A 13,129-nucleotide genomic window follows, 5' to 3' on the forward strand; every position below is an offset into this window, starting at 1 on the left:
CACTAGCATCACCTGGAAACCTCCCTGGAGTTAACATTTATTAGGCACTTACACCGTGTGAGCATATACACATGCACATACATACGAGACACTGTGCTCACTGACTTCCACGCATGATCTCATTTAATAAATGTCTACAGCAGCATTTCTAAAACGCCTTTAAGTTCGATCCAGAGGCAGCAATACATCCATTTTCTTTGTGACTTGGGATGTAACCGCTATAATAAAATTTTCACAAAAACAATATTTTCCTTTGACTTCAACATTTTTAAAATGGGATCATTTTGTTTTGTTTTGAGTCTGGTCAAGAGCCACTAAAGTTGCAGGCAGAAGGGATTAACTATAAAGGGGCACAAGGGGGGATTTCCCTGGTGTGGTCCAGTGGCTAAGACTCCGTGCTCTCAATGCAGGGGACCTGGATTCGACCCTTGGTCAGGGAACTAGATCCCACATGTGGCAACTAAGAGTTTGCCTGCAGCAACCCACATGCCACAACAAAGGCTCACATGCCACAATCAAAGATCCTGTGTGCCGCAACTAAGACCTTACACAGCCAAATAAATACATAAATAAAATATCAAAAAATAAAACAGGGGGAGCACAAGAGAAGTCTTGCGGAGGGCGACAGACAGGGTCCAAATCTGGATGTGGTGATGTGGAACAGTGTCCATTTGTCCCAACTCCCCAAACTATACACGTAAAAAGAGTAAATGTTATGATATGTAAATACATCTCAGTGAACTCAGAATAAGATCCACACCAGTGATTTCACAATACATGGTTCACACACATGGGTCATGACCCACAGCTTGGAAGGGGAATTCCCTGATGATCTGGTCCAGTGGTTAGGACTACACTGTTTTCACTGCCAAGGACCCGAGTCCAATCCCTGGTCAGGGAACTAAGATCCCACAAGCTGGGTGGCACAGCCAAAATAAATAAATAAAAATAAATTGAAAAAAAGAAAAGAAAAATAAAACACACTGGAAGAAAGAAAGGAAGGAAAGGTCAATGAATGAATGATTGAATGAATGAAGGAAAGGAAGCAGAGAGGGAGGGTGAACTGGTCCCCAGTATTTGAAGGAGGGAGATCACATGTGAGACCTGCCTTTTCTGCTCTTGGGAAATCGAAGCATCTGGCCAAACTTGAGAACCTGGACAACCCCCTGAGAACCCCCCTTTGCTGGGCACTCAGAGGCCCCTTGCCCTCTGATGATGCCGTGGGGTTTGGGGGGTGATGCAAAGGGAATGGAGGGTGCAGGGGAGACAGAGCCCCAGAGCCTTTAGACACCACCTTGCGTCACCTCACCACATCAGAGTGGGGGAAGGAGTGACGAAGGGAGACTGAGAAAGGAAAGGGAACTGAAAGGCAGAAAACCCCGGGTGAGAGCCACTGCAGAGGCTGCCCGGGCATGTCCCGTGCCAGCTGCCCGGGGCTTTCTTCTCCCCCTGGGTCCCCCACCAGATTCGTGGTGAGTGCGGACAGGTGCACATGCTTCTGGAGCGTGTCCCAGCAGTGGGCCACTTAGGAACCTGTCACAGGTGTGACTTTGTGACTGTCTGTTGGGGGAGTCCGTCTTTTTATGTCTAGCTTGATCTGTGTCCGGGAGGGTCAATTTCTGACAGTTTTCATGTGTCAGCTATGAGTTGCTGGGGGTGTGTTTGTGTGTGAGCTGCTGGAGGTGTGTCCCTGTAGGTGTTTCTACACACTATAGATCAAGCAGTGTGTCCAGGTGTCCCAGTGACAGGTGTCGTGTGTGTGTGTGTGTGTGTGTGTGTGTCCTGCTCTATCAGGAAGTTTCTGTGTGCCGACAAGACAAGCTCTTAGTGGGTGTGTGTGTTGTGGGTACCTAAACAGAGCTTGTGAACAGGATTGGTTTGTGAGCCTAGGTGTGCTCAGCGGTGCGGGTGTTTGTGCAACTTCTGTGTCTGTGACACTGCGTCCCAGTGAGACTGGTAGGAAGTCATGTTACGTATGTATTTGTGCCTGAATGGGAGAGTGCCTCGTCAGTGCGTGAGTTTGTGTGTCCACGCCCCTGTCCAGGGAGTGTATCTGGCGTGTCTGCGAGTGGGCTTGGCCCCGTGGCCCTGACAGCACGTGACTTTATGTACCCTGGAGCGCCAGACGGTCAGCCCGCATACACGTCTCGGGGTGTGTGTCTGTGGGTCCCAGTCAGTGTGTCAGTGTGTCAGTGTGTGTGTGTCCAGCTGTCCCGCCCGCCTGGACGGCCGATCGGCGCGCCTCCGCCCCCAGGCCCAAGCCTTGCCCCGCCCCCGGCTGCAGGGAAACCCCCCGCGCCGAGGTAGGGGGCGCGGCGCGCGCCTGCAAGTCCCGACTTGTCCGCGGCGGGCGGGCGGGCGGGCCCGGCCGTGGCGTCACTCGGGGGCGGGGCGTGGGACCCGCCAGGCGGGGGCGGGGCGGGGCGGGGCGGCCTCCGAGCGGGCCCGGGATCAGCCGGGCGGCCTGAGACGCGGCGCGAGCCACATGCGAGCGGGCGCCTAGCGGCGGCGGCAGCAACAGCGATAGTAGCAGCAGCAAGCAGTAGCAGCAGCAGCAGCAGCAGCAGCAGCAGCGTCCAGGACGCGAACGCGCCTGAGGTTCGAGGAGCAGCTGCGGCAGCAACAGCAACAGCCACTGCAGTTAGAGCGGCAGCAGCCGCAGCGAGCGGCGCTCGGCGGGCGCGCCCTCCTGAAGGAAGCCGCCCGCCCCCCATCACCATCCCCTCCGGCGTGTTCATGCCCCCGGGGTGAGTGTGCGCACCCCGAGTCCCCGCCAGCCGCGATTGGCCAGGCCGGGTGGGCTCCCTGGAGGAGGTGGCGGGAGTGCACTCGGATAGACAGTGCGGGGGCAGGGCGCGCTGCGTCCCCACACCGGGCTCCCCTCTCTCCCTGCCCTCCCCACCCTCCACGAGGCTGGGGTCCCTGGGCGGGAGGCACTGAGGGTCCAAGAGCGCAGGTGCCTCCGCGGTCCGGCGGGTTTGTTTACAAACAATGGGGTGCGGGCTCGGCAGCGCCCCCTGGTGGCCAGTGCGGGCCCGGGGAAGTAAGTCGCCCCGGACTGCCCCGGCCCCTGCAGTCCCGGAGGGGCGGGGGGTGGGGGTGGGGGTGGGGGGGACGGCGTGGAGGGGCAGCCACACCCCGGGCGCGCGCCCGCTGGGGGCGGCGACAGGGGGCGGCTCGCGGGCCGTGGAGTCTGCGGCTCCTGCGGGCGGGGGCTGCGCCCCAGCAACAGCCGGTTATTGGCCCCGCGCTCGCCTGGCGGGCGGGGCGGGCGCACGTGGCGGCGGCGGCGTGGGGGGTGGGGGGACTCTGACAGCGCAGGGGGGCGTCTGGGCCCGCCGTGGGAGCGCGCGTGTGCGGGGTGGTGGATCTGCAGGTGTCTCGCCTGGGTGTGTGCGCGTGTCTGGCTCCGAGTTTGTGCTGGGGTCTGCAGGGAGTGGTTGTGCCAGTCCCGGGGCATGTTGGGACTGTGGCCCCGTCGGGGTGTGCGGCGCCGTCCCCCTGTGTGTGTGAGGGGGTTCTCTCCGTGTGTGCTGCCGCGCCTGAGGGCTGGGCGCTCTGTTGATGTGTGGTGTACTTGTGTGTGTTCTCTCTGAGAGTTGTCTGTGTGTGCTGTTTGGGGGTGAGTCTGTGGCTCCTGGTTGCCTGCTTGCGCTATAGTGTGTGTGCGCGTTGCCTGAGTGAACTGTTTGTGTGTTTACGTGTGCGTCTTGCCCGACGGGCTGTGTTTGTGAGTGCTTGTGTGTCTTGTCAGTGTGGACTGTATCTGTGTCTATCTCCAGGGCATCTGGCTCAGCTCAGCGTTTGCGGATGTCTGTTTTCTGTCCAGGTGTCTGTGTGAGTTCTGCGTCGTGTGTGTGTGTGTGTGTGTATGGTGGGGGGTTGTCTCAGTCTGTGTTTGGCTTGTGTGTCTGGCATCGCGTCTGGGAATTGAGGAGCTAGGCTCTGTGGGGTCTGAGTAGAAAGTCAGTAGATGCTGCTGGCAGCCTCTTGTACAGGGATGTGTCTGAGCCCGTGTGTGTGTGTGTGTGTGTGTGTGTGTGTGTGTGTGTGTGTGTGTGTTGTGAGAGAGAGAGAGTGTGTGTGTTGAGTCTGAGGGGCTTGTCTCTGTGATCGGCTGGCTCGTGTGTGTCATGTGGGCTGTGTGTGTGTGTAGTGTTTATGTCAGTCACGTGAGACCAGTGTTTTCTGAGGGTGCTTCAGGTGTGCGCCCTGCCAGGCCAGTGTGGGATTAGCTGTAGTGTGTGTGCGCGCGTGTGTCCAGGGCTGACAGTTGGTAATGGTGTTTGGAGGTTCGGGGAGGAGGGTAGGCTGATGTCTGCTGTTGTGTTTCCGTGTTGCTGCTGGCATGCGGTGGTTCATCCGGATCTCATGACATGTGTGCCTGCTTTACATGTGTCCCGGGACCTAAGAGTTGGTGACAAGTGGGTGTGTTGCAGTTGTACAGCTCCCTGTGTGTCCACGGAGGTCTGTTTTGTGTTGATATGTGTGTGAGTCCTGAGGGGTGTAGGTCTTATCTATTGCGGGTGCGTTACGGGGAGGGGCACGTGTGCCTGAGAAGGGACAGTGCCCTAGCTGGTATGTGTTTCTGTCTGTGCTTGTGACGGCCACATTGTGAGTCTCTGTGGCTCTGTGGGTATATTAACAGCGGGTCAGTGGGTGACATCCTGACAGTTTGCGTATCTGTGTTTTTGAGATGGGGTGTACCAGCCAGCATGCAGTGTGTGGATAGCTGTTCCGTGGTCTGTGTGTGTGTGTGTGTCCTGGGACCTTTCGGTGTCTTGGGGTGCAAATAGGAGGCCTGGTGGGAGGTCGGGCGGGCTAGTCCTGCTTGAGTCCTGTGTGTGCGTTGTGTTCGCTCCACATACACCTCCTCTTGGTCCTGTGTGAGTCCTGGTGTTTGTTGTGGGAGCAATCGCAGTGCCTGGCTGCCCTCCGTGTGTGTGTGTGTGTGTGTGTGTGTGTGTGTGTGTGCGCGCGTGCGCGCGTGCCCATCGCTGTGTTCCAAAAGTTAACCCTGCCAGCCCAGGCCCTTTGTGAGTCCCAGGTTGGGTGAGTTTGTGTTAGGGGGCTGTCAGCCCTTATACACACACTGCTGACAGGCCCACGAGTCTGGGACCTGCGTGAGCCCCTGTCCTTGCTATGAGAACCGTCCTGTGCCTCCTCATCCCTGGTCCCTTCTGTATGCCGGTCACCATGTTGTCCCTGGTCCCTCCTGTGTGCTGGTCACCACGTTTGGGGGAGGCTGTCTGGGTTGGCTGGGCCTGGGGTCAGCCTGGGGAGGGGGCTGTCTGAGGGGCCATCACACACACCTACAGCTCCCTCCATCACAGCTCTGTGTGTCGTGGACCCTCGTGGGCTGCCCCAGCCCGCCGTGCGGGCAGAAGTGGGGTACCCTGTGTACCTTGTGGGGCTCCCCCTGCACTGCCCCGCTGCTGACCGCGCCCGTCTGCCCTGTCCCGCAGGCCCCAGGGAGCGCCATGGCCCGAGCACGCCAGGAGGGCAGCTCCCCGGAGCCCGTAGAGGGCCTGGCCCGCGACGGCCCGCGCCCCTTCCCGCTCAGCCGCCTGGTGCCCTCGGCGGTGTCCTGCGGCCTCTGCGAACCCGGCCTGCCTGCTGCCCCCGCCGCCCCCGCCCTGCTGCCCGCCGCCTACCTCTGCGCCCCCACCGCCCCGCCCGCCGTCACCGCCGCCCTGGGGGCCCCCCGCTGGCCTGGGGGTCCCCGCAGCCGGCCCCGAGGCCCGCGACCCGACGGTGAGTGCCTGCCCCCAACCCGAGATGCCGGGAGCTGGGGAAAGAGAGACCCCGAGGAACCCGGGAAAGGGGAGCGAGTCGGGGGAGGTGGTGAGCCGGCGGGGCCACTGGGAGGGTGTGGCCAGTGTGGTCTTTGTGTTGCAAGAAGCAGGAAGACGGAGTGGGAGGCTGGGGGGTGGGGGGAGGCCGACTGGGAAGTCCCTCCTGGAATCGGACTGCAGTCCGCGAGCTGCAGCCCACTGCCTTTTCCGGGCCCGGGGCAACAGCTGTTTTCCAGCCCCCCACCCTCTCCAGTTCTGGGTCCCCGGGAGCCTCTTGAGGACTGCAGCTGGAAAGAGTGTGGGCAGAGGGGACTGTCACTCTCAGGACTTCGGGGAGGGGTCGAGGGTGGCCTGGTGCCTTTATCTGCATCTCTTTGACCAGGGCCCGCCCTCTCTGCAGTCAGAGAGGAGGAAGGAGGGGGAGGGTCCATTGTCTGGGGGAAAGGGTAGGGGGGGGCGGGTCTTGGGGAGGGAAGGGTTAAAGGTCCCCTGCCTGCTGGGCTGTTAACTCCGTGGTGCCCGGCCGGCCCGCACGCTGGCAAGGGAGAGGTTGTCTCCACTCCCCTCCCCACCTGTCCCCGGAGCCCGGAGAGGTCAGGAGAGGGCAGACTTCCCTGGCCAGCGGAGGCTGGAGGAGACCCGGTTCCTAGACCAGAGTGACAGGCATGGAAACTGAGGCCCTGAGGTTAGTTCTCAGGGATCCCTCAAGCCAGGACCCGGCGTGACAGAGGGAGAAAGAGTCGTCAGAGGAACTCAGAAAATGCGTGGGGACGTCCCGCATCCTATCCTCCAGGCTCACAGGGGGCCACAGGCCGGCCTTCTGGGTTTCCAGGCCTCTGCCACATCCGGGGGTGTGGCCTCACTGTGGTTGGACACTAGAGGGCAGGAGACCTGAGGCTTGTGACTCGGGGTGTAGTCAGTCACCGTATCCCAGTGTGACCTTGGGCCACTTCCTAGGGGGAGCCTCAGTTTCCCTGTCGGTTGAGTAGAGCAGTCAAAATTTGGCAATCGTTTTGGAAGGAGCTTGGCCGGCCATGGTCCATGGGGTCGCAAAAAGAGTCGGACACGACTGAGCGACTTAAACATCAACAAACAACTTCGGTAGGATAAGAGGAAGCACTTCCAGAATAACACGGGGAGTGGGGTGGTAGCTGGCTAGACAGGTGAGCCCAGGAAGGCCCCCCCAGCACTTTTGTTCTCCCCCGGGAAGTAGGAGCTAAAACATCTAGCTCTTAAGAGGGCAAAGTGGCATCGCTCGAGATGAGGTGGGGAGCCGAAGAGAAGTCAGGCGACGGGAAAAGGGAGAAGCAAGTCCTAGCCAGCCGGCCCTCCTCCGGGCCACTGCAGGACCTTAGAGGGGTGGTGGGTGTGACCCCAGCCCCGGCTTTTCCCAGGTCCTCAGCCTTCACTCTCGCCCGCGGAGCAGCACCTGGAATCACCAGTGCCCAGCGCCCCGGGGGCCCTGGCGGGCGGCCCCACCCAAGCGGCCCCGGGAGTCCGGGGGGAGGAGGAGCAGTGGGCCCGAGAGATCGGGGCCCAGCTGCGGCGGATGGCGGACGACCTCAACGCGCTATACGAGCGGCGGGTGAGTGCTGGGGGAGGGGCAGACGGCAGGTGGGACTTCCCGCTGGGGAGGGGGCTGCGGCGGCCCAGCCAGATGTGCGGCAGCTGCTGCCCTGCGCGGCGGGGTCGCGCCGGGGACAGGCAGCTGGGAGGGGCGGCGTGGTCGCCGAGCCGCCGCCGTAGGGCCCGCGGCGCGGCCGGCACGGCCCGGCTTGAGGGCCGGGGCCGGAGCGTCCGCGAGCGCCGCTGCGCGCCCGGGGCCAGCGGCCGTGGGGACTGAGGGCGGCGCTAGGTGGAGCGGCTCATATATCCCGGGCTATTTATAGCCGATGAGTCAGCAGCGGCGGCGCGGCCGCGCCCGCCCCTCCCGCCCGCCAGCGCGGCGGCGGCGGCGGCGCGCCACCCTGCTTCCCGGGGGGCTGGGGGCGGGGCCTGGGGCTCCGCCCCGCCGGAGGCCCCGCCCCCGGGGCCCGCAGCCAGGCCTCTCATTACTACCAGATACTTGAAGCCTAAGGCGGTGGAACGGAGAATAACAGACACCGGGGCGCCCACCACCCAGCTCTGTCCAACCTGAACATTACAGCCACACTGCTTGCTTATTCGAGGCAAAAAACAAAAACCGGATGTTGCGAAGCCCCTTGACCCCCCCCCCCCCCCTTTCAAAGGAAACCTCACAGATTGGCTTGTCCCATTGGTCTGTAGGTGTTGATTCTTTTACAACACATTCACCAGGCCACAAACAATACTTAGGATTGCCAGGCGTTTCAGAGCTAATAAACGTGATCTGGTGTGTTCTCAAAGCTGCTCCCACCCCCTCAGTGTTGTGCTTGAGATACATCCACGGGCAAGGGAGCTTCAGTTCATTCATTTTCACTGCCACATAGCGTAGCATTCTGTTGGATCACCATGTAGTATCCATCTTCATTTTCTCATTGGTGGGTATTTAGGATATTCCAGAAGTGTCTCAAATTTTTTAATGTAATTTAATTTTATTGTTATTTCTTTTGGCTGTTCCAAAAAATGCGTATCTCCAGGCACACACATGTCTCCACAGTAGATACCTGGGTGGTCTGCCAGCCCCTAGCCTTGGTAAATAATAGTTGGCTTGCTCAGCAAGGTGACTATGCCAAGTGGCACTCTACAGTGGGACGGTGGCATTTCTGCCAATCTCATGTGACCCCTTGGTCACCTTCTCCTGGCTGGAAAATTCGGTGGGGACTGAGGCAGAGACAGATTGGTACCAGGCAGCACACCCCCAGGCACCCAGTAAGATTAGCATGGTTGATCTGACCTTCTTGTTCGCATCTGTAAAATGGGTTTCTTCTTCCCATCTGGTGGGGATGAGATTAGTTCCTTGGCACAGGACCTAGGCCTGCACTCAGCACAGAGTGGAGAGAACTGTAGCTCTCCATAAGTATTGAGTATTGTTGATTTTTATTGGAGGGCAACTTTTTCTTGTATCTAGCTTTCTTCGTTCTCCCTTTTCTAGCATTGTGGAGCTGCGACAGTCCCGGAGGCTGCCCCCAGCCTTTATCCTGCCACTCGGGAAAGGGCTGGGGGTTTGCTTGACCCAAACATATTTCTGTACAGCTTCAGCACTGAATAGTTCCCGGTTCTTACACAGAGTGTTCTAGAATCACTGAGACAGGGGGACTCTATGCTCCCTTCTGTGTGTCTCATCAGCTTTCAATGGGAGGGCAGGTGGGCTGTGGTCCAGCCTACCCCTCAAGCCTGGGTGACTTCGGTCGAGTGACTGTCTTCATCTGGAGACCAGGAACTAGGAGATCAGAGCTGATACCCACGGGCCCTATGCTGAGGGCCTCGTCCACATCCTGTCCCTCCTAGTCTCTTCCAGGCCAGGAGATGACCCAATGAACGATAATAACAGTACCGCCCTGAGCAGGTTGGTGGAGGGTCTATGCCTCCTGCCTCGCTGCCCTTCAGCCTGACCCCCTTGCGCGCCCCACCCACCTGTCCGGCTCTAGCCCGTCTAACTTCCTGTCTGCTCCCTTTCCCCAGAGACAAGAGGAGCGGCAGCGACACCGCCCCTCACCCTGGAGGGTCCTGTACAATCTCATCATGGGACTCCTGCCCTTTCCCGGGGGCCGCGGAGCCCCCGAGGTGGAGCCCAATTAGGTGCCTGTACCCGCCCGGTGGACGTCGGGGACCCAGGGGGGCAGGACCCTCCCAACTCCTGATGCCCTGGCCAGCGCGGGGGACTCTTTCTGCACCATGTAGCATACTGGACTACAGCCCTGCCCGACCCAGGGGCGGGCCAGGGCAGCCACTCCCGACCCAGCCCTGGCGTAGCCCCGGGGAGCACTGATGGAGACGTGGACTCCTGGGCCCCTGGCTGAGGGGCCAGGGGAGAGAGGGCTGACGGACTTGGCGTCTGAAGGCGGCGGGGACCAAGGGGGCAGGGCCTGAGCTGCCTCCCTCTGCTGCCCACCACCATCTCAGGAAAGGCTGCTGGTGCTGGCTGCCCATTCCAGCTGCAGCGGTGACACTGGGGAGCGGGGGTCTCTCCCCCCGGCGCTCCTTCACTTTGGGCCTGGCCTCAGGCCCCTGGTGCTTCCCCCCCTCCTCCTGGGGAGGGGGCCCATGAAGAGCAAATGAGCCAAACGTGACCACTAGCCTCCTGGAGCCAGAGAGTGGGGTGCGTCCTGACGGGTGCCCCGGCCCAGCGCCCAGCCATCTTCCCTGAGCCAGCCGGTAGGTGGTGGGCATGCCTGCCTCACCTTCATCTGGGGGTGGGTGGCCAGGAGGGGCCCAGACTGTGAATCCTGTGCTCTGCCCGTGACCACCCCCCGCTCCCCCCCATCAATCCCATTGCATAGGTTTAGAGAGAGCACGCGTGACCACTGGCATTCATTTGGGGGGTGGGATATTTTGGCGGAAGCCACCCCAGCCTTAGTCCCCAGGGCGAAGCGCTGGGGGAAGACGGGGAGTCAGGGAGGGGGGGAAAATCTCAGAAGAGGGAGGAGTCTGGGAGTGGGGAGGGATGGCCCAGCCTGTAAAATACTGTATATGCGCTGCTGTAGATACCGGAATGAATTTTCTGTACATGTTTGGTTAATTTTTTTTGTACATGATTTTTGTATGTTTCCTTTTCAATAAAATCAGATTGGAACAGTGGATACTCTTGTCAGCTGTCCTTCCCCGCGGCGGGGCCTGGGCCCAGCCTGTGACCCTTTGCTGGGAGGAGGTGGGTGGGTGGTGCCTGGAGCACCCTGGGGTGTCTGTCACTCTGGTTAAAAGATGGCTCTGTGCCATTGTGGGAGCCCAACCTTCATGCACCCCACCTGGGCTCCCACTAAAAGCTAAGCCCTGCAAAGACAGGGCTTTGGGGGGACTTTCTCACTTTATTCCTATTGGATAAAACATCAGGGGGCTCAAGATTCACAGAATGAGTGAATGACCTTTAACTTACTCAGAAGTCCCACCGTGAGGAGCCCCGGGGAATGTGTCAGTCCTGAGATAGACCTGGTGGGCACTGGCAGGCAGGTTCTTCACCGCCAGTGACACTTGGGAAGCCAAAGCACCCTCCAGTTCAGTTCAGTTCAGACGCTCAGTCATGTCCGACTCTTTGCGACCCCATGAATCGCAGCACGCCAGGCTTCCCTGTCCATCACCAACTCCCGGAGTTCACTCAGACTCACGTCCATTGAGTCAGTGATGCCATCCAGCCATCTCATCCTCTGTCATCCCCTTCTCCTCCTGCCCCCAATCCCTCCCAGCATTAGAGTCTTTTCCAATGAGTCAACTCTTCGCATGAGGTGGCCAAAGTACTGGAGTTTCAACTTTAGCATCATTCCTTCCAAAGAAATCCCAGGGCTGATCTCCTTCAGAATGGACTGGTTGCAGCCCAAGGGACTCTCAAGAGTCTTCTCCAACACCACAGTTCAAAAGCATCAATTCTTCGGCGCTCAGCTTTCTTCACAGTCCAACACTCACATCCATACATGACTATTGGAAAAACCATAGTCTTGACTAGACGGACCTTTACTGGCAAAGTAATGTCTCTGCTTTTCAATATGCTATCTAGGTTGGTCATAACTTTCCTTCCAAGGAGTAAGCGTCTTTTAATTTCATGGCTGCAGTCACCATCTGCAGTGATTTTTGGAGTCCCAAAAAATAAAGTCTGACACTCTAATCTAGTGTTAAAACCCTGTGTTGAATTAATACAAGGGGAGGGACTTCCCTGGCGATCCAGTGGTTAATACTCCGCGTTCCCAATGCAGGGGGCCTGGGTTCGATCCCTGGTCAGGGAACTAGATCCCAAGTGCCAAAATTCCTGCATGTCACAACTAGGTGCAGCCAAATTAAAAACACAAAAGCCCTGTGTTGAATTAATACAAGAAGGGGAGGGATTTCCCCGGTGGGCCAGTGGTTAGGATGCCTCACTTCCACTGCAGGGGGCCCATGTTCCATTTCTGGTCAGGGGAACTAAGATCCCAAGAGCAAAGTGGTATGGCCGCCCCCCACAAAAAGGAAAATATAAGAAGGGGCGCTGCTACTGCTATCTTCTGGAAAACAGGGTAATGGGCCAAATGTTTCTCCTGTGGCATCTTCCAGAGGACTGGCCCAGACAGGCTCAGACCCCAGCCTTGCCCCTTCCCCTGGGTATCCCAGTAAAGGGGCAGTTCAGAGAAAATGTTTTTTTTTTTGGTGGGGGTGTGGTGCACATGGACCTTTGTTTCCCAACCAGGGATCGAATGTGCACCCGCTGTAGTGGAAGAGCAGCGTCCTAACCACTGGACCACCAGGGCATTCCCCGGAAGTGGCTCTTCTCAAAGGGCAGGCTGAGGGAAACGGAAACGCGAACCATCATTTGGACAGGAATTTGGCAAAAGCTTGTCAAGCTGAGGATGTACCTGCCTATGGCAATAAGCGCCTTCCTGGGTGTCTCCTTCACAAGTGGATGTTCGGGGCTTTCTTGGTGGGTCAGTAAGGAATCCACCTGCCAGTGCAGGAGAAGCGGCTTCGATCCCCTGATCTGGGAGGATCTCACATGCCACCGAGCAACTAAGCCCGTGCTCTGGAGCCCGGGAGCCGCAACTACTGAGCCCACGTGCCACAGCAATTGAAGCCGGCACACCCTAGAGCCCGTGCTCCACAAGAGAAGCTCAAGCATCGCAACTAGGAAGGAGCCCCCACTCTCCGCAAATAGAAAAGAGCCTGTGCAGCAACGAAGACCCAGCACAGCCAGAAATAAATAAAAAGAAGGGGACGTGCACAGGTGTCCAAGGGTTGGCAAGACACAAAGCCACCATCTAAGTAGCAAGAGCCATCAGTTTGAAGGGTAAATCAAGTCTGCTGTCACACAATACAACACACAGCAGTGAACTGGAATAAACTTGAAATTTATCACGATGAATAAACAGCAAATAATGGTGAGCAGAAACAGCAAGTAGCGAAATGATGGTGGATGGGTACTGGGTATTCACCTTGTGCCTCTCTGTATTTCCTTCATGCTTACATACACACAGGGCCCAAGGCCCCAAGGTTTTTTTTTTTTGGGGGGGGGGGGAGGGGGCGGGGAGCATGTTGGTTGTGTCACAAGTCTTGTGGGATCCTAGTTCCCCGACCAGGGAGGGATTGCACCCACGCCCAGTGGGAGCTGGGAGTCCTGACCCCTGAACAACCAGAGAAGTCCCCTCGTTGAACTATTGATCTGTTTGGATCAGGTCGTTTTCTTGTTTTCTCTTCATCAGGTTTTTGTGTTTCCTCTCTCCTGCCTCCTCTTGGATTATTTGAATACTTTCTTTTAA

The 13,129-nt window shown here is 58.6% G+C and overlaps 1 protein-coding gene across 4 annotated transcripts; it reads left to right on the forward strand.

Moving 5' to 3' along the window:
- Positions 1 to 1,389: 1,389 nt before the first annotated feature.
- On the forward strand, positions 1,390 to 10,495 carry BBC3 (BCL2 binding component 3). 4 transcript variants are annotated; one of them, XM_027515355.1, is made up of 4 exons: positions 1,390 to 1,542; positions 5,466 to 5,754; positions 7,190 to 7,380; positions 9,378 to 10,495. In XM_027515355.1, the coding sequence occupies exons 2-4, from the start codon at positions 5,481 to 5,483 to the stop codon at positions 9,492 to 9,494; spliced, it is 582 nt and encodes a 193-aa protein (XP_027371156.1). In that variant the 5' UTR covers positions 1,390 to 1,542; positions 5,466 to 5,480; the 3' UTR covers positions 9,495 to 10,495. The 4 variants fall into 4 exon arrangements, with proteins under 4 accessions (XP_027371156.1, XP_027371155.1, XP_027371157.1 ...); XM_027515354.1 differs by lacking the exon at positions 1,390 to 1,542 and adding an exon at positions 2,659 to 2,747; XM_027515356.1 differs by lacking the exon at positions 1,390 to 1,542 and adding an exon at positions 3,212 to 3,389.
- Positions 10,496 to 13,129: the final 2,634 nt, after the last annotated feature.

This window comes from Bos indicus x Bos taurus, chromosome 18 (assembly GCF_003369695.1).
Source record: "Bos indicus x Bos taurus breed Angus x Brahman F1 hybrid chromosome 18, Bos_hybrid_MaternalHap_v2.0, whole genome shotgun sequence".
Lineage (NCBI taxonomy): Eukaryota > Metazoa > Chordata > Mammalia > Artiodactyla > Bovidae > Bos > Bos indicus x Bos taurus.